This window comes from Sphaerodactylus townsendi, linkage group LG05 (genome assembly GCF_021028975.2).
Source record: "Sphaerodactylus townsendi isolate TG3544 linkage group LG05, MPM_Stown_v2.3, whole genome shotgun sequence".
Taxonomy (NCBI): Eukaryota; Metazoa; Chordata; class Lepidosauria; order Squamata; family Sphaerodactylidae; genus Sphaerodactylus; species Sphaerodactylus townsendi.
In genome coordinates this window covers 26,594,419-26,612,386 of record NC_059429.1, presented here as the reverse complement: position 1 = coordinate 26,612,386, position 17,968 = coordinate 26,594,419, and the positions used below count along the sequence as shown (strand labels likewise).

Below are 17,968 nucleotides of genomic sequence, written 5' to 3'. Positions count from 1 at the left end.
GTAGTTCATTACCAGGCTCTGTTGATGGCCTGATGCATAACAGTGTATTAGCTCATAACAGTATGGGTTAAATTCAGCAGAGGCACTGATAGTTGTGTCCCGGCGCCCAGAGCAGACGCAATGGTCGAGAGCTCCGGTATTAGTTTCATTAGAAACTTTTTAGGGCTTTTGTTAGACTACACTGAACCTTCATCTGACAACCTGATTGGTTACTTAATGAAACAATGCATAGTGATGCAAGATAACAACTATTTAAGACAAAATAACAACTTTATTTATCCGCCACGCTGCATGGAGGGCGGCAGCGGCAGCTGGCCCGTCTCAGCAGTTGCTGGTCCCCGGTCCCCGATAGGTGATGGTCTGTTGTCTTGGGCGAGCTGGATGAATTGGATGAACTTGGAGAGGTCGGTGGCAGACCTCTGGATTGATGAGGAAGGGGGGGTCAGTGGCAGAGACCTCCGTACAGCGTCCGCCTTTGGCCAAGATTCAGGGCAGGGGCCAGCCGAATGTGATCAGGATGAGATGGCGGAGACCACATGGCCCGCACCGTCTTAGAGGATGCTTGGACAGAGAGGGGAATCGGTGGCAGGGACTCCCCTGTAACGTTGCAGCGCCCTTTGATGGAGTGAGGAGTACGACGGTGAGCGGGGGCGGTGGCAAGTCTCCCAGAACACCTTTTTGAGAGTTTTTTGCCCAAAGAACGTTTTGAGAGCCTCCTGCTCAAAGAATATTTGCCAGCCCCCTTTGCAGAGTGGAGAATACTAGGGGGTGCTTCTGGGACATTGCGCTAGTGGTGACCCCCAACGGACGGTTAACAATGGATAAAATGACAAGGTTGGCGGCGGAGTTATCAGAGGAGGGGTTGGCTTTCCTGTGCTGAACTTTTACATCGCCATTTTGTTGTCCCTCCTTAAGTGTAGCTACTATTAGGAGTACAGGCTATTAGGTATTGTTAGTGAATTAGTTAGTGTTCTTAGTTAGGGACTGTAGTTTCCTCCTTATGTTAGTAAATGTAGTGTAGGCACTAAGTAATTCAGTAAGGTCATTCCTTGCAGCAGCTATAGGGTAGTCTAGTTTAGGGTAGTTCGTTTGGAAATGTTCATACAGTCGGCCTTTTGTTGATTTTGATTATGTATTATCATAAAGTTTATCCTGTTTAGTGTATATTGGTGCATCGTTAACAATGTTGAGATGTATCCGTGAAATTCTATTGGTTGTGTATTGCTACTCTGATACTGCTAAATTATTGATCCATTATATGTATTGATTTATTGTATGTACTGATGTATTTTAAGCTTTAGATATTGCATGGATTAGTTGTATTTATTGTTAGTACTGCTGTTTAGGGTGTTAGAAGTTGTATAGCTTGTAATTTAAGTTGCCATCTGAAATGAGGCTATTTAGCCGTATGTATTTATTATTGTTACCATGCATTTTGCTGTACTGCTAGTATGTATTTTTGCTGGGTTGTGAGCCGCCCTGAGCCCTTTGGGGATAGGGCGGGGTGCACATATAATTGAAATGGGGAAAAAATGAAAAAAATCTTCCCTATGTCCTTCTCCCCCAGCAGCCCCATCCAGCGCTGGGGAAGTTGATTCCCAGGATTCCAAGACCCACATGCATTATATCATACAAACAGGGTGGTTGCAGTATGGAGGGGAACGGGGATGAAGTCTCTACTTTTGCCAGTTTCTGTCAGTGGAGTAATGTTGACTGACAAGACGAATAGATGGTGGTGTTGCCTCCTTGTTCAACCTCAACACCAGCTACTAAATCTCATGGCTATTAGTTTGCATGAGTCCTGGGACCTTTGCCCAGGTTGGGAAGGGATTGCAGGGGGAAGCAGAATGTGCCAAGTCCATGGATTTTGTATGCCAGATTACTGCATCCATCCCAATGCTTTCAACTGTACTGGGACAGTTGTAGTATAGATGTAGATAACATAAGCCGATGTAAAGGAAGGTGAATCTTTTGGAAGACCTGTTGCTTTTATGAGGTCTCCAGCTAACCACCTGGAGAACTCTGTACACCGCTGCCCAGTTGCTCTCAGCCATTCTTTTTGACACGGCATTCTCCTGTATTACCTACACAGGCCCATGTCTATTACAGTTAATGTTTAAATTTACATTGGGAGGAAGATGCATTCTGTAATGTGGACTTAGCTCCAATTGCTACTTAGTCCGATTCATATTGGTACCTTAACCTTAGGAGATACTGCATTTGCTGTGATAGTTCTTTCAGTCAAATGAAGACATTCCTGAAAGGAATTTCTTTCATCAAAAATAACATCCACGCTTGGAAGTCAGATACACGGATGGGCGAGTTCATCGCCCAGTTCTGCCCCTGCTTCCTCAGAAAGATAAGAATCTGCCAGTGGCTCTGAAGGAGTCTTTTCTTCCAAGTCTGTCAGTATTGACTTTTTGAAGGGCGGGGGATGGATTCTTCACCCCAAATGCCTTCCCTTTTTACAAGGGAGAAGGAAACTCTAGACGGGGAGGGGGCAAGGCATGATTGCCTATGCTGAAAAAGAATTCTCATCTCCAGAGAAGTAGGAGGTACTCACTCCTGATGAGGTGATGAGGGGACAGAGGAGAGCTTCTTCCAGTATTTAGCCCTTCTGGAGAATGGCAACCTCAGTGTCCTTTGGGGACTCCCTAATCCAACCCCTGCCCTCTAGGGAATAGTGATACCATTGTGCTTGACTTCAGTAGAATGCAGGAATTAGGGAGACTGGGGTGTTGTGGGGTTTCTGGGTTGTATGGCCGGGTTCCAGTAGCATTTTCTCCTGATGTTTCGCCTACATCTGTGGCTGGCATCTCAGCCATAGATGCAGGCAAAATTCCAGTTCCTTATGGAATTTTCATCTTCAAGATGCCAGCCACAGATGCAGGCGAAACGTCAGGAGAAAATGCTACTGGAACACGGCCATACAGCCCGGAAACCCCACAACACCCCAGTGATTCCGGCCATGAAAGCCTTTGACAATACAATTAGGGAGATTCATCAGAAATCTCCTGAGCTCCTTCAGTCAAGGAAGACAAGTTGTCTGATATGGAAGGCTGTGAGAGTGATTCCTCTTTGAGTAGGTTTTTCCAACTTGATTCATTCCCATTCTTCTTAGCAAAGCAGTTAGAGGGCCTCAGCTACCTCAGGACAAACAGAAGTCCCATCAGCAGCTGCTGCCTTTTAAACCTAAAGGCACAGCTTAGATTTCCCCACAGGGGGGCAGTAAAGACCATATGTTCATATATTCTTTAATAACCAACTTAAAGACTGAGCAAATCGATTAGCAGCAAGAGAGGACTCCAATTTTATTAAGAAGAAGAGGAGTAGTAGTTTGGATTTATATCCCACCCTTTCTCTCCTGTAAGGAGACTCAAAGAGCTGACAATCTCCCCCCCCCCCCCAAAAAAAAACACCCTGTGAGATGGGTGGGGCTGAGAGAGCTTCAAAGAACTGTGACTAGCCCAAGGTCACCCAGCTGGCATGTGTTGGAGTGCACAAGCTAATCTGGTTCATCAGAGTGGGGAATCAAACCCAGTTCCCCAGATTAGAGTGCACCTGCTCTCAACCACTGCACCACGCTGGCTGGATCAAAAATATTATCTCCTGCCCAAAGATACTATGGATACTTCCCAAGGTCCAACTGTAGATGACCTCGTATTAGCCCTGCAGCGAAAGAAGAAGATGCTAGCTGATGTCCAAATGGTCCTGTTTTCTTGTAAAGCAGGAGTCAAGCTCTTAGGCCAGCTTCAGCGGTCAGTGACCCCTGCAATACTTGCTAAGGGCGCTAGATTACTCTCCTTCTGCAGTGGCTCCATCGGCCACTCCTAAAGCATGTAGCCAAGCCCCATCACGAGACCGGAGAGGATGGTCTGTTCTTATACTGACAAGTAATTTGATGGAAAAGGTTTGCAAAAGCAGTAGGTTGAAATAAGATTATGAAAACTCTGCAGGGAGGCCAGTCTTCTGAAATGGGCAGAGCCAAATTCATCGTTGCTGACCACAATTTGAGCAGTTGAACATAAAAACGGGCTAACATCAGTCAATGGATCAGGAAGAGTAGAAGTTAAGTTTTAGCATTTTTAATCAGATTGTGAGCAGACTGGGACCTTTACCTTCATAAAAGCAGGATGCATTAAAATGAAAGAAGTTTCTTATATGGTTAAGGACCAGGAGTTTTTGGGATTCAGTTCCCTGATGACAGTCAGAGAGATTGCTGTATGTATCCTCTGCAGGTTTCATTTCCAGTGAAATAAGGAAGGTAACAGTAGGAGATTCAGAAGTAGCTTTCATTGCCTCATGCTGTCCTAGGAGAACATGATTTTCAGACCTTGTGGAATTGTCATTAATCATCTCCTCAGTCCTGCTGGCAAGCCCATTCTTTTTCTCACAGAGGCCATTGAATTACTTAGACCCAAGATGGCTCCAATCTCACTGTGTGAAAATTGTGAAAGGCTCCCTGAAGAAACTTGGCCACCATTCTGAAGTTGCAGGCACACTTTCAGGTTTGTGTGGAGCCTTCATAAATGTCGCACACATGTCAACACTGTTAACCTGGCCAGACTGAAAACACTGAGTCCAGGGAGAACTTTGACATCTAAAACCCAGGAAGCAGGGCTTCTGGCCATGCAAAGCCCAATTTAGTACACATAAGGAAGACCCGTCAGCAAGGGTCCACACAAAAGGTGTTCAAGAGGAGGCTCAAATTAGAATGAATGATCTTGCTTTATAGTAGACTGCCTGTAGACTCCTTATGCTAATGCGATGGAATCTGAGTCCCAACCTCTGTCTTGGGTCTTTGGTCTTGAAACTCCCAGGGCCATAGTCTCATTTGCACTGTGTCTGACTCTTCCCTTCCCTTATTTCTGTGAAACTGTGAGTCATCAGGATGCTGCACCCTTCGGGGGTGGGCGGTTTATCAAATTTAATAAATAATAATTTGTTCCCCAGCAAGGCCTTTGGGCCTGAAAGCCTGAACCAGTATTTGAAAAGGCCAAGAAATGGCTAGACAAAGCCAGTTTCTTGTCTGAAGGTTTCTCTCCTCTGACTGCCTTCAGCTCTCCAATTCCTTCTTCTCTGAAACTACACATTTCATGGAGAATGGCACACTACAGATTCAGAAGGACTCTCTTGGAATAAATTAAGAAAGCCATGGAGATAAGGAAAGCAACTCGGTTTCTCTCTGAGAATCTACTGGAAGCAGGAAAGCTTTCAGATCTAGCATATCTAAATGGGTAACGGAAGGCTTATACAAACTCATGTCTTCCTCTTCAGAAGGTCTTGACTTACTTGGGGTTGGGAGTGATGGTGGTGATCTCCACACAGTGGAGGGATCCAAAAATTTTAATAACAGGTTCTGATGGTGGTGGGATTCAAACAGTGGTGCTGCCGCACACACGCACCTCCAGTCCCTATTGGTCAGGAAGGTTGCTTTAGTAACTCGGCACTCAGAAAAAATTAGTAGAGAAGTGGTGAGAACTGGTTGGATCCCACCTCTGTCTCCACAGCCCAAATATATGTGCTCTTATGGAAGAGGCAACTGCCTAGATGTATTTAGACTCCTTTATTGTGCTAGATGTTCATAGCGCAAAAAACCTGATGCTGTGGGGGTGGGAAATCTGTCTTCTCCCATTCCTGGTGAAGCAGGGAGAATTCCTCATAATTTTGGGAAGAAATTGAAAAATGCTGCAATAATTTTTAGTTGAATTAAAAATATTACATCCCATCTCTCCATGATTTGACAGCACTTAACACATACACCCCTCTCCCATCAAGAGAAGTCCAAGATTGTTTGCAAAACATATATCAACTTAGCAAGATGTCTGAAATAAATATAACTATAAGCGTATATGCCATCTTATAACTGTTGCAGCATAAGCCACAGCACTATTTATTGTTCAAAATTCATGTGCCACTTTTCCAGAGACCTGCTTGAGGCCACTAACTAAACCGATACAAATCACTAAAAGCAAAATACATTCCACTAAAACAAGCCATGGCATAACAGCATAAAATACATGTGAGCCGATTACGCACAAGGTGTTTGCCGTGTGTTCAAGATTTCTTGACAGACATATTTCCTCTAGCCTCATTTCCATTTTGCACTCTCTCCAGGGCAAGCAAATCCACTTATAGCATGATATTAATTTTGCTTCTTATTTTGTATCTTATTCAAATCTCCCTTTTATGCCTTTTACACAAAGACTTTTTGGATTTTATTATGGAGGTTCAGCATACCAAAAAAGGAGTGCAGCTGGTGCAAAAACTCATACCAGGAGAGATGGACCTTTTCTTTCCATCTCTCAGTCCCCCTTTGCCTTGATTTTAGTTCTCCTCTAGCCTGCTAAAGAGAGGCTCAGGCGAGCTCAAAGTCAGAAAATTTACTGACTTGTCCTTTCCCGGATGCTCTTTTGCACTAAAAAGAGAAAAAACATTTTTCTACATATCTATCTGTCTCAAAAATGGTTAGAGAGGAATGCTATTTTCCTGGGGCAAATTGCAAATGTAGCATTCCAGCATTGCTGTTGGTAAGTCCCATAGAGTGATTGAACATGAGGTAAGAAACTGGATGAAATTAAATTCCCCAGGCAAGCATTCAGGTGTGCATGATAGTAACAGCATGTGAAAATGCATAGCAGATGCATAGCTGGAGACGTTCTTTGGCGTTTTGAGTACTTGCAATGAAAATTGCAGCAACTGATGTGTCTAGCGACAACACTTTCTTGGCATCTGTTTTGTATCTGATAGCTTTAATGCTAAGATTCCATGTGAGGAAAAGTTAAGGGTATCTTTTACAAATGTGAACCCCCAGTGACAGTGGAAATGACCTTATTCCTATACATATTCCCTTTTATTTACCTTAAAATAATGCAGTCGTTAAGCTTTTGTCTATGCAGGATTTATCCTTTAATCTATTTTCAGCTCCCCCCTCTCTGTTTTTGCCCCGCTGCTTACATCACTGGCTTTATTTAAGAGCAAGCTATTTTTTGTTTTTTGCTTCCTTTTAATACTTCCCCTTTTCAGATTCTTGATGGATTCTTTGCAGCCTTCCTGAAAGATGCAGCGGGGGAATGGCTTTCTGTATTTCCATGGAAGGCTTCTGTTAACAGCTCTTTAAATAACCATACGTTTTCTTACAGCTGATGAATTGCCAAGGGCAGTCTCATTTACTCTGATGCTGGTGCTATATTTGTCTCCAGCACATCAAAAAACAATATTTAAAAAGCTTTTGTGCAGTGTACTAGAACACACTGAAGCCAATGTTGCTGGTGATGCAACTTAATATTCTTGCATTTTCATATAAATAATGGCTGCATTTTACAAATGGTGTAAAGCAGAAGTTTTCAAATCTATTTTCTGAGGCAGGCTTTCTCTTAACTAGTTATTGTGCATCCATTAGCTGCAAAAGAGACCCTGATGGCTTCTATTTTTCCTCTGCTGTTTGCAAAAGTGGTTGTAAACTTCTGTTGTATTCTGCCATTTCTCCAAAATCAGTTTTTTTTCCTGTTGCCTTCTTCAAATGGAGTCTGTGGCTTTTCATATGGAGCTCACAGCTCAACATTTGATAGAGATGTTATTGCTTAACAGCACCATTGACTGTTTCCTGCCGTTAATTGTCCTTTGAACAAATGAGATCTTCATGTTAACCTTAGTCATGTTTCTGTGCAGTTCCACATTTGGGAGTATACCAGTGCCAGAGTGCAGTAAGGCTTTTGAGTTTTTGTAGGCACACAAACCTCCCCTCCTCACACCCTTATTTTTATCTTTATTTTTACAGTAGCATTATTGATTCCACGGAATATAACCAGACTCCTGGATTTAGTGGCAGTTCTCAGGTAAGGAAATGTACATTGGTATGTAGCTGGGTAATAGGAGGATTTTTCCACCTTCCTCTGAGAAAGAAAAATACAAGGGTGGTAGTTTAAATAAGTACACGCATCAAAATTACTGAGTGACTCATATCCAAGGTATTTAATGCTTTCCAGTATGACAGGCAAGGAGGGATCCTTCAAAATGTAAGCAATGAAATGGCATCTTAAGTTACATGCATGAGGCAGAATGCTTCTTGTATATGTTGTTGTCTTTACCTCATATGCAGAATGAAACTATTTGAGGTACATATACCTTGTCTCAGGTAAAGATGTTAGTATGGTCAGTTGAGGTGCGACAGTTGAGAAAATTGAGTGTTTCCATGTTAGAATATAGTCCCAAATGAATATGAGAACTTTCATTCATTACGCACTACCTTTGTCAGAACCATTATTTTGTGCTTTATAGAACATGGTACTTTGATACAAGAGCACTAGGATCTAGACAGAGAAATTCTACAATAAAGAGCATTCTACAATAAAGAAGATCCAGCATGTGGAGTTTTGTAGTGGAGGAATATACAACCTACTAACATCTTTTTGTGAAATAGAGTATAGTTAATTGGGAAGAAAATGTTCAAGTCAAGGGAAGGGTGATTAGTTGCAGTAAAAACCACCTATAATCTTATAGCATGGCTTTGCCAAAGATATTTATTACCAAACTAATCTTTATTTTACATGGTGACAGTTAGCCCCTAATTTTTTGGTGCCAAAATCTACCAGCGGATCCTGAGAAAGATCCCATTCATACTCAAATAAAAGCAAATTATGTTAGTTGTCCTGTTTCTTGGAAATCCAAAGAGAGCCCCTAGAACAAGATTCCTCCCATCTTCCCTTCTTTATAGCACTTGTTGTGATATCACAACACCATGTTCATCTCCTTCAGGCAAAAGGGGTTTTGTAATCTGCTGGGTTCTGATGCATTCTTTACTGAAGAAGTTGTTCTTATGTAGTAGCTTTTGTTTGTAGCTTGTTTTTAATATTTCATCCAAAGTGGGTCCTTGTTTTTACTCAACACTGTTTTGACTCCGCACTCCAGTGTTTAAAAGGGTCCGTACATATACTTTGGTAAAGCTATAATCTGATTATCACTAAACCAGGCCTGGATGAGCCATGCCTGTTCTACTTCATCACACTGATTAATACACTCATATGGGGAAAGTCTACTGAAATCAAAGTGGTGTTTGCTTCAGTGTAAATCTGTTTAGCATCTTTCATGACAACCTGTGAAATTTACCGGGGTCAGTCCAATATTTTGCTAAAAATCTTTGAAACAAAAATGGGAATGCATACTATGACGGGGGGGATCGTTTGTTCCCTTAAGCCTTCCCACTGACTCATATCCTAAGGAAATGTTTCCCTCCAAAATTTTAACGGTCAATTATGCTTTGACTGAGCTTCCCTTTTGTTTGTCAATATTCAGTAATGCAGTAGCGTGAAGGTGGTGATTTAGACTTCATGTATACACTTCACATTTTCCACTTTTATAAATTAAATTAAACAGTAAGAATAGTCTTTAGTTGTTTAACCAAGGTACTTCACAGACAGGAAGTTTAGCAGCTCTTTTCCCTTCTGTCAAAAACATAAGTAAACTGGCACCAGAGGCTTGTTAAGTTTAAACAAAGAATCAGAAGTGTTTATTTACAAGAAATAAATCAGGCAGTTTTTTTGGCAAAGTTATACTATTGAAATTATATGCAAGAAGCAGGTTTCTGAGAAGTTACTGTTTCAGTATCTTTTTACAGTTGATCCACAGTTCACATTATCTTTAATACTTTCAAGTTGTTGCAGTCACTTAAATTCTCCACAAACTGAGGACCCACTAGGATAGGTGTTCAGTTTTCTGTTTGGCTTTCCGGTTAATGTGCTAACAAAACCTTAATTTCTACCCTCAGGTAAGTATAACCTACACAGTTCCTAAAACCCTAACTCCAAGACAGCCTCTCCTTTAGAGTGTCTATCTCACAAGGTGTTTATCAGAGATGAACTGGCAGCTTTCCTCCAGGAAACACAATCCTTTCTCGGTTTACAAACTAAACCACCTTAAGGAGCTTCACTGCCCCAGAGAAAATTAACCAAGACACTAGTGTGATTAATCAGTGTGACTGTGTTGTGGTTCTCCAGGACCTTGGAACAGATTTCCTAACTTAAATCTGTCCTTCCTAGCACTTAATCAGAGTAGCTCAACTCACTTAAAACTGGCCCTAACCCTCCACAGAATAACAGTAGACCCGTTCTTTCTGGCAGTCAATTCAATTCTCTCCTCAAAACTCTCAGCTCTCAGGCTGAGAATGTGCTGCAGTTCTCTCCAGCCAATCACGTGGATTTCCATGTTATCCCTTTGAGTTCTCAACATTCTACTGCTTGAATGTGCCTAAGTGTCTGCATATGTTACATGTACATAGTGATAACTTTTTTGATTTAAAATCTGCATTGCTAATTAGTGTTCTGCATCGCCGCTGTAATTAAAATAGAGCTTGCATTTCCACAGCAGGTGATAACAAAATCAATTTGGGAGTGAGGCGTCTCGAAAACTTCAGCCTTGTCCGGAAAATTTATAGATAGGCTTTAATGCAAGCACCCAGTATCTGTTGGTATTCAAAATTATTTCTGAACTTTAAAGCCTGCATGGGTTCAAATACTGAAAACTTTCTTTTGAGAATTTGAAACCATAGCACAGTTCTACAACCACCCTTCCTTGAGATGTTAAATCATCAGGTATTTGTAAAACTGCTAGGCCTGTCTCAGTGCTGAATCTGATTTTAATGGCTTCTGCTGGAAATTGAGGTGCTATGTTTCTGCTAACCTATTTTTATAGCAAGCAGTTGGCATTGACAGTTGTATTCAGAGCCTGCACGCAATTGCATTTGATTGCCAAGTCATTCCTCCCACTGAAGTCACTGAGGCTCATTCTGCACATGCAGAAAAATGCACTTTCAAACTGCTTTCAGTGCTCTTTCAAGCTGTGCGGAATGGCAAAATCCACTTGCAAACAGTTGTGAAAGTGGTTTGAAAACGCATTATTTTGCGCGTGCGGAAAGGGCCTGACATTGTTGGAGTGGGCAAACATACAATCTACACATTTGCTCTGGTGTAGATACAGATCTGTCCCACATACAACTGTTCCAGGTTCTGGCAAATGGCAAAAGGTTGGACTAGTTACCAGTCCCCTGGTTTGAGTTTCTGCCTTCAGGTTTTCAGTTTTGAATCCGTGCAGGTGAGTTCAAGGTAATAGCTCATGAACTTAGACACATGCTTTGAAGAGCTAGCTTTGTGTAAAAGGGAGCCTGAAATGTTTTTCAGGGCATGGTTTTCTGTTTTAAATGTTTCAGTTCTCCAGCTTTGGGCAGGCACGTGTCGTTTCTCATACGTTTATGTGATATAATACTGGTAGTTGAAGAAAAGTTGCTTCGATTACTCAGATTTTGAATCCCATGCCTTAGGCATGATTATAGATTTGTTATAATTGCTACTTTCACTCAACAAGAATTACAGGTAAATGAATATTTTATTTCAACATGTTGTATGGAAGTATTGTACAAGGCAGCTACGAACAGTAACTGTTTCTTTATACATCTGAAATGTACTGTTTCTTTATACATCTGAAATGTCTAAATACTGTTTATGTACTGATAACTTCCAGAAGAACTGAAGGAGGGGTCTGTGTCTTGCATCTAAACTCTTCCCCTTCACCCCCACCCCCCCATTTCATACAGACTAAAAAGCAGCCATGGTATAATAGTACCTTAGCGTCAAGGAGGAAGAGGCTTACGGCTCACTTTGAGGATCTGGAACAATGCTACTTTTCCACTAGGATGACTCGCGTATCAGGTAGAACATGTTACCTACTGATTGAAGTGCAGTATTTTTAATATGTCTCTGGCTCCCAGTACCTTTTTACAATCCAGTATGGTAGTTTGCTGCTCTCTTAGGGTAAGCAGTGATTTCTTTCAGAAGGCTGACAACCAAAGCTATAATGTTACAATATTTTCCAAGTCAACTTTTGTGTGTGTGTGTGTGTGTGTATTCTGGCCTCTTGTCCTCTTCCTGATTTATTCTTCCCCCTCACCATTTGCCCTGTTACAAAAGCTTCGACTTTCTTTGATTCCTCCCTCTGTCACAAAAAATCATTCTTTTCCCCATGCAGTACTGTGAAAATGCTTCTCTCCCTCTGTTTTCTCTTTAATGTTTTGCTCTGCTCTTATTGGACTGCTGTACTGTTGCTTTTTGATTGCTTTTCTGTTGGTTTTCAATTTGTCCTGAACATTCTGGAGATTATTTGGCATCGTAAACATTTCAAAAACTGGAAAAAAACCCCTGCAAAAATGGATCCTCTTAGACTTCTCAGTCTCATCATCCATTTCTAGCATTCTCATGTCCTTATCAGTCAGCTGTCATTTCCTACCATAAGGCACCCTTCCTAAAATCTACACCAGCTTTGTTTTCCCATTTCCTTAACTTGCAAGCTCCCCACTGCTTTCCACACTCTTATCTTGCTGCTCTTACTACTTCTGTGGTCTTTCTTCTCAGCCTCTGCCCTTTCAGCTCTAACATCTGCTTTCTTAAGCTGCTGCTCAAAATGGTGGAACTAGGGACCCATCAGGACTGTAAGAAGTTATGGAGCAGCTGCACTTAATTGCTAGTATATTTAAGTGTGAAGTGATTATTTCTATCACTTTGTCGAAGGAAATTTCAATTTGAAAACAAAGTTGCATTTTTAATAGCTCACAATTCAAAAGTTGACTTTTATTTACTGCTTAAACGTTTTAAGGTTCATTTTAAGGACCCCACACCCACACCCATTTTAAACTTTATGCAGGGAAGTGCAGGAAAGGACATTCCTTCCTCCCTATAGTCGATATTGTTCATTTGCAGCTTCAGTAGTAGATATTGCTTCATTTAAGTAGATTGGATTGGGAGTGGGCAGAAATATATAAGTGCGTTTGCTTCTGTCCCTACTGGTTTAGTATAAATTCATTTTATTTGTTTATTTACATTATTCATAGTCTACCTTTCCACAGGGACTCAAGGCAGTGTACATAGTCAATACAGTCAACAAAATGGTACAGTCAGTAACCAGTGTGTTAGGATTTTACAAGTGTAGAACAACCAGAAAGAACCGATGTATATGACACATTACATGGTACAAAAGTTACATAATAGGATCCTATTTACAATAAACAGTATACCCCAGTATAGACCACAGTCCCTAATCACTGACCCAAGTAAGTCTGTGAACCATTTTGCACGGCTCGACCCTATTACTTGCTCAGAAAAGCCCTCTTGAATAATTCAGCTTTGTTTAGTTTGTGGAAAACCAGGAAAGTGGGAGCTTTCTTGATCTCCTCCGGCAGGCCATTCTATGAGGTGGGAGGTCCCATTGAAGAAAGCACATGTGTGGACAGTTGTTGATTTTTCCCATTTGCTGATCACCACCCACAGAAGCCCCTGTGGATATGAGCAAAGTTGTAGTGTCAGAGCAGTGGTCCTACAGAATAGTGGGGGCAAGGCCATGAAGGCAGAGGCGTATTAAGGGGAAATGTAGCCCGTTGCAAAATCTGAGTTTTCCCCCTGGTATGGGTGGCTGCCCTCCCCCACCACAACCAAACAACGTTTTTTGCACCAGGTCCTGAAGTCAGTGTATGGAGCCATGCGGGGGGGAGGACGGGTGTGGGAGGGCGATTTTACGCCCACCGCGTGACTAAATGGCCGTAGTCCAGGGACATTTGACCCCATATGTCCCCTTGGGCGGTACACCCCTGCATGTGATAGCCAGTATCTTAAACTGAGCCCAGTAACAAATGTACATGCTCCATATGTGCCCTTTTATTGTCCAGACATCATCCTGTCCCAGAATTTTACTGGCATAATTGGTTTACTATTGTGTATCAAGGGAAATGTCTATAGATCTTGAAGTACTACGTAAATGTCCCTTTGCAAAGTTACCTGTGCAAAAACTCATTTCAAGTAAATTTGGAATGGAAGGTTCCTGATATAGAACTGGAAATGTTACTTTTTGCAGAAGTCTGAAACTGTATTCATATTTTCATTTTTAAAATCCTCAGTTATTTGCTTCTATGTTATCTAGATGACAGCAGAACTTCGAGTCAACTGGATGAATTTCAGGAATGTCTGTCCAAGTTCACACGTTACAATTCTGTCCGACCCTTGGCAACACTGTCGTATGCTAGTGACCTTTATAATGGATCCAGCATAGTGTCCAGGTAATGAATATCCACGTTTAAATGCTCGTTATTATGAGAACTTGGTAGTTATGAAGGACTGATAAAATCAGAGTTCTTTTTAAAATTGATATCCTTCTGTAACTCCAAAGTTTTGTGGAGGTGAATATTTTTAATAATATCTGCTGTTTGTATTCTTTCCACATCATAATTAATTCACCAGCTATGACTGGTAATGTACCCCTCACACATGATTTCAGAAGGATAAGTTGCAAGGATAAATTGACATTTGTTAAAAGAGCTGATTCATTCTCTGTTTTTAATGTTCATTGTTTCAATTTATGAGAATTCCTACCTTGTTTGATCGCAAATGCTTTGTGAAGAACTGATCTGGAATTGGCTGTTGGCAAATATAGACATAATTGTCGATTTCAGTATTTTCTCAATACATTGGCGGAAAGCATTGACTCGGAGTAATATTTTATATAACTGAGCACTGGCTCTGCCGCAGGAGCTTGCTGTGAGTAAAACAGTTAGATGTGTAATCAGTGAGAAGACTGCTGTGTTCTTGAATTGTGTTGGGGAAACAGAAGCTGTAAGGTAAAGCTGACTTTTTTGCCGTGGAATCTTGACTGTACTCTTTTAATTGTAAAATCTTAGACTCTAAATGGTTTAAAGAGCTGCCTTTATGTGACTTATGGAAACTGGCCACCAGTAATTAGTCATGTTACTTCTACTTAGCGCTGATGGGGAAGTTGGGGTGTAAATATTTTAAATAAAATCGGCATGCTCTGTGAGATGCTGCAGCTTATTTTAGCCATTTTGTAACAGCTCACCATTTGAATTAAACTTGTTCTTTTGCCGGCTTCAGTTCGGGTGCCAATATGGCTGTCCTTGTAGCAGAGTAGATGTTCCTCTTGACAAAAACTAGCTCTTGGGATTGGGGGGGCGGGGTGGAGGTTGGGCTCTTTTCTTTAGTCTGCAATATTCAGAATTTCTTGCTGTTGAATTCTTAAGAGGCTTAAATAACTCTAGACTGAATTTATTACTGCAGGGTAGCAAACGTAATACTAACGAATGCTGGGATGTTGAGTTCACATGTGGTTGTTTATTTTTTGAACTGAACTTGTATTCTTTAAAATAAATAAGCATAGCCCTTTGCATGAGATGCAAATTTTAGACCTATTGTGGATAGAGAGCTATCTGCACCAAACTATTCTATTATTTCTAATGGGGTTTAAGAACTTGGGAGCAGGCTGTGGGATTTTGGACTTCTTTGTGAGCTTCTTCCCTACATGAGCTAAGTCAGTGGTTCTCAACCTTCCTAATACCGTGACCCTTTAATACCGTTCCTCATGTTGTGGTGACCCCCAACCCTAACATTTATCCATTTTACAGATGGAGAACACTGATGCAGAGCAGTGGCGTACCTGGGCAAACTGGAGCCCTGGGCAAAACCTGAGTTTGATGCCCCCTCCAACAACAACCACCACCTTTATTAGGCATTGAAAGAATAAAAGAAAGAAAGAAAACAAGCATTGGCAGGAAGGGGGTGGATTTAAAAGGAGAATCTGGGGAAATTTAGGGTGTGCCTGCTGTCAGGGGTGCAATTATTAAGATAGCAGCACCAAAATTTCAGAGTGTCTTCGTGAGCCCCTACTGATGATACCACCCAGGTTTGGTGAAGTTTGGCTCAGGGGGTCCAAAGTTATGGACCCTCAAAGATGTAGCCCCCATCTTCTATTAGCTCCCATTGGAAACAATGGGGGATGGGGACACTCCCTATGGGAATCCATAACTTTGGACTTCCTAAACCAAACCTCACCAAACCTGGGTGATAGTATTAGGATAGTCTCCCGAAAAATCCCTGAAATTTTGGTGCTGCTAGCCTAAAACCTGCGCCCCCTGCAGGCCAAAAACAGAAAAAAACCACTGAAAATTCAAAAAAATCCCACCTGCATTTTTGGCGCCCCCCACAAGGTGGCGCCCTGGGCAACTGCCCACTTTCCCCAATGGGAGGAACGCCTCTGATGCAGAGTGTCTTAGGCAACCCCTGTGAAAGGGTTGTTCGACCCACAAAGGGGTCGCGACCCACAGGTTGAGAACCGCTGAGCTAAGTCCAGTATTCTTACTCATGGTTAGTTCTTAGCAAAGGTATAGGTTGTGAATAGGGTTGAAATTCATTGGGTGGAAGGAAGGAGCAGGGGGAATTTATGTGTGGGAAGGAAGGGACCAGGAAGAGAGAATCTATGGTTCCTTAACCATGGTTAAAAAGAAGTATTGCCCTTGGAATAATGACATACTTTACCATTAGAGAGTTTGTTGCTGTATCTACTTTAAAATGATATTTGGATATTTAATCCCCATTTATCCTGTGTAGGAGGGAATGTTACCTTAAGACTGTACCTGGATTGTGTAAACAAAGATCAGAAAAACAGGGTGCTTGGTTTAGCCTCCGATTAAGACTGTCAACATAATAGATGTGTATGTTCTTGAGATTGTTCTGCCATATTCTGTGGGCCTTAGTTTTGAGTGGATGTACATTGAACTGAGCCACCGAATCAGTTTAAGTCTGAGAAGCTGAAGGCCAAATAACTGGTCTCCAGGATTGTCATAAGCTTTGTTTGCTTGTCTTGCTGCTTTCCCAGTTCTGTAGAAGATTTCTTGGCAAAGTAGACAATATATTAATTTCCTCTTAGCATGGGACTAGCTGGGCAGCAAGCACTTCAGAACCTCACTGAGTGGGAACTTGTAAATGTATGCCGCTAAACACTTTTATTGTGAATTTATTTTCTAAAGCTCTTTGACAAAAGGCTGCCTTGAGAGTTAGAAAGATTCCATATAAGCTAGTATGGCCTTCATTTGTTCTGCTAACAGTTATGCATTTTCCTCCAGTGCAAGGCATCTTCTGGTAGAAGAGGCTTTTCAAGTGGAAGTCTATTGTATTGGAGACCCACAACTCATTAGTTAAACCCACTCATCATTTCATTAATTTGTTCTATCCTTATAATACTTGATGTTGGTGTAACATAGACGTCCGTAGTTAACTGAACATTACTGGTAACTTTATTTTCTGGTGGTTTGGTAGTATTTTTTACTTTTGGATGATGGTTACAGTACAAGGTTACTGTATTGGATATTACAACCCAGTGTCTTCTTTGTCTCCAAAGAAGGTGGTAGACATTGTGCTTCATGTTTTATGAATGGGAATTTACTTGATTGAACCTCTGAATGCATATTTTTCTGGGAGGGGCGTATTTCAAGTGCTACAGCAGGTAAGTCAGCATAGTTAATTAAACCCCATACTCCCTTCCCATGGCAGTCTTTGGTGTGCAAGCTGTATCTTTTGCAGCAAGAAATTCCAGAAATAAGAATACATTGGCAAACATGGAAGAAATAAATAATATATTAGGACATGATTTTCAGGACTTCATGCATCTAGGATTCAAGATTAAAAATAAGGCAGATACAGCAAAGTAGTGCAATAAACAATTTTATGGTAGGATTGTTAAGATTCGGAATAAAAAACAGTTTGGAATATAGCAATAAAAAGCACCATACATTCTGTAAAAGGAATCTAGATTTTTCAGATCTTTTACATAGATCTCTAATTGAATGTAATTTTAGACCTCTCATGGGGCTGCTGTAGGAATTAAATATTACTTATTTTCCCTTTAAACTTGTCACTTTAAATTTCTACAGTCTAATAAAAAATTGGATGCATTAGAATTATTGGAACTGATAAAGCAAAAGGACAGCCTGAGGAGTCTATATAAGACACTGGAGAAACAGTGTACTAGTATTTAATGCAAGGAGATAAAAAGGATACAGATACAGAGGATGACATAGACAAGAAATAAAAGGGTAATTTAGAAGTTTTTTTTTCTCTGCATGGGAAACAATAAAATTTGGTTT

General features: G+C 41.2%; 1 protein-coding gene across 2 annotated transcripts in view; it reads left to right on the top strand.

Annotated features, from left to right (window-relative positions):
• COP1 (COP1 E3 ubiquitin ligase) overlaps positions 1–17,968 on the top strand; it is a 181,474-nt gene that overhangs the window by 34,566 nt on the left and 128,940 nt on the right. For both annotated transcript variants that reach the window (XM_048497500.1, XM_048497499.1), the window contains exons 9-11: positions 7,781–7,838; positions 11,588–11,702; positions 13,960–14,095. In XM_048497500.1, coding sequence (XP_048353457.1) covers positions 7,781–7,838; positions 11,588–11,702; positions 13,960–14,095 — 309 coding nt within the window. The remainder of the gene's footprint in view (positions 1–7,780; positions 7,839–11,587; positions 11,703–13,959; positions 14,096–17,968) is intronic.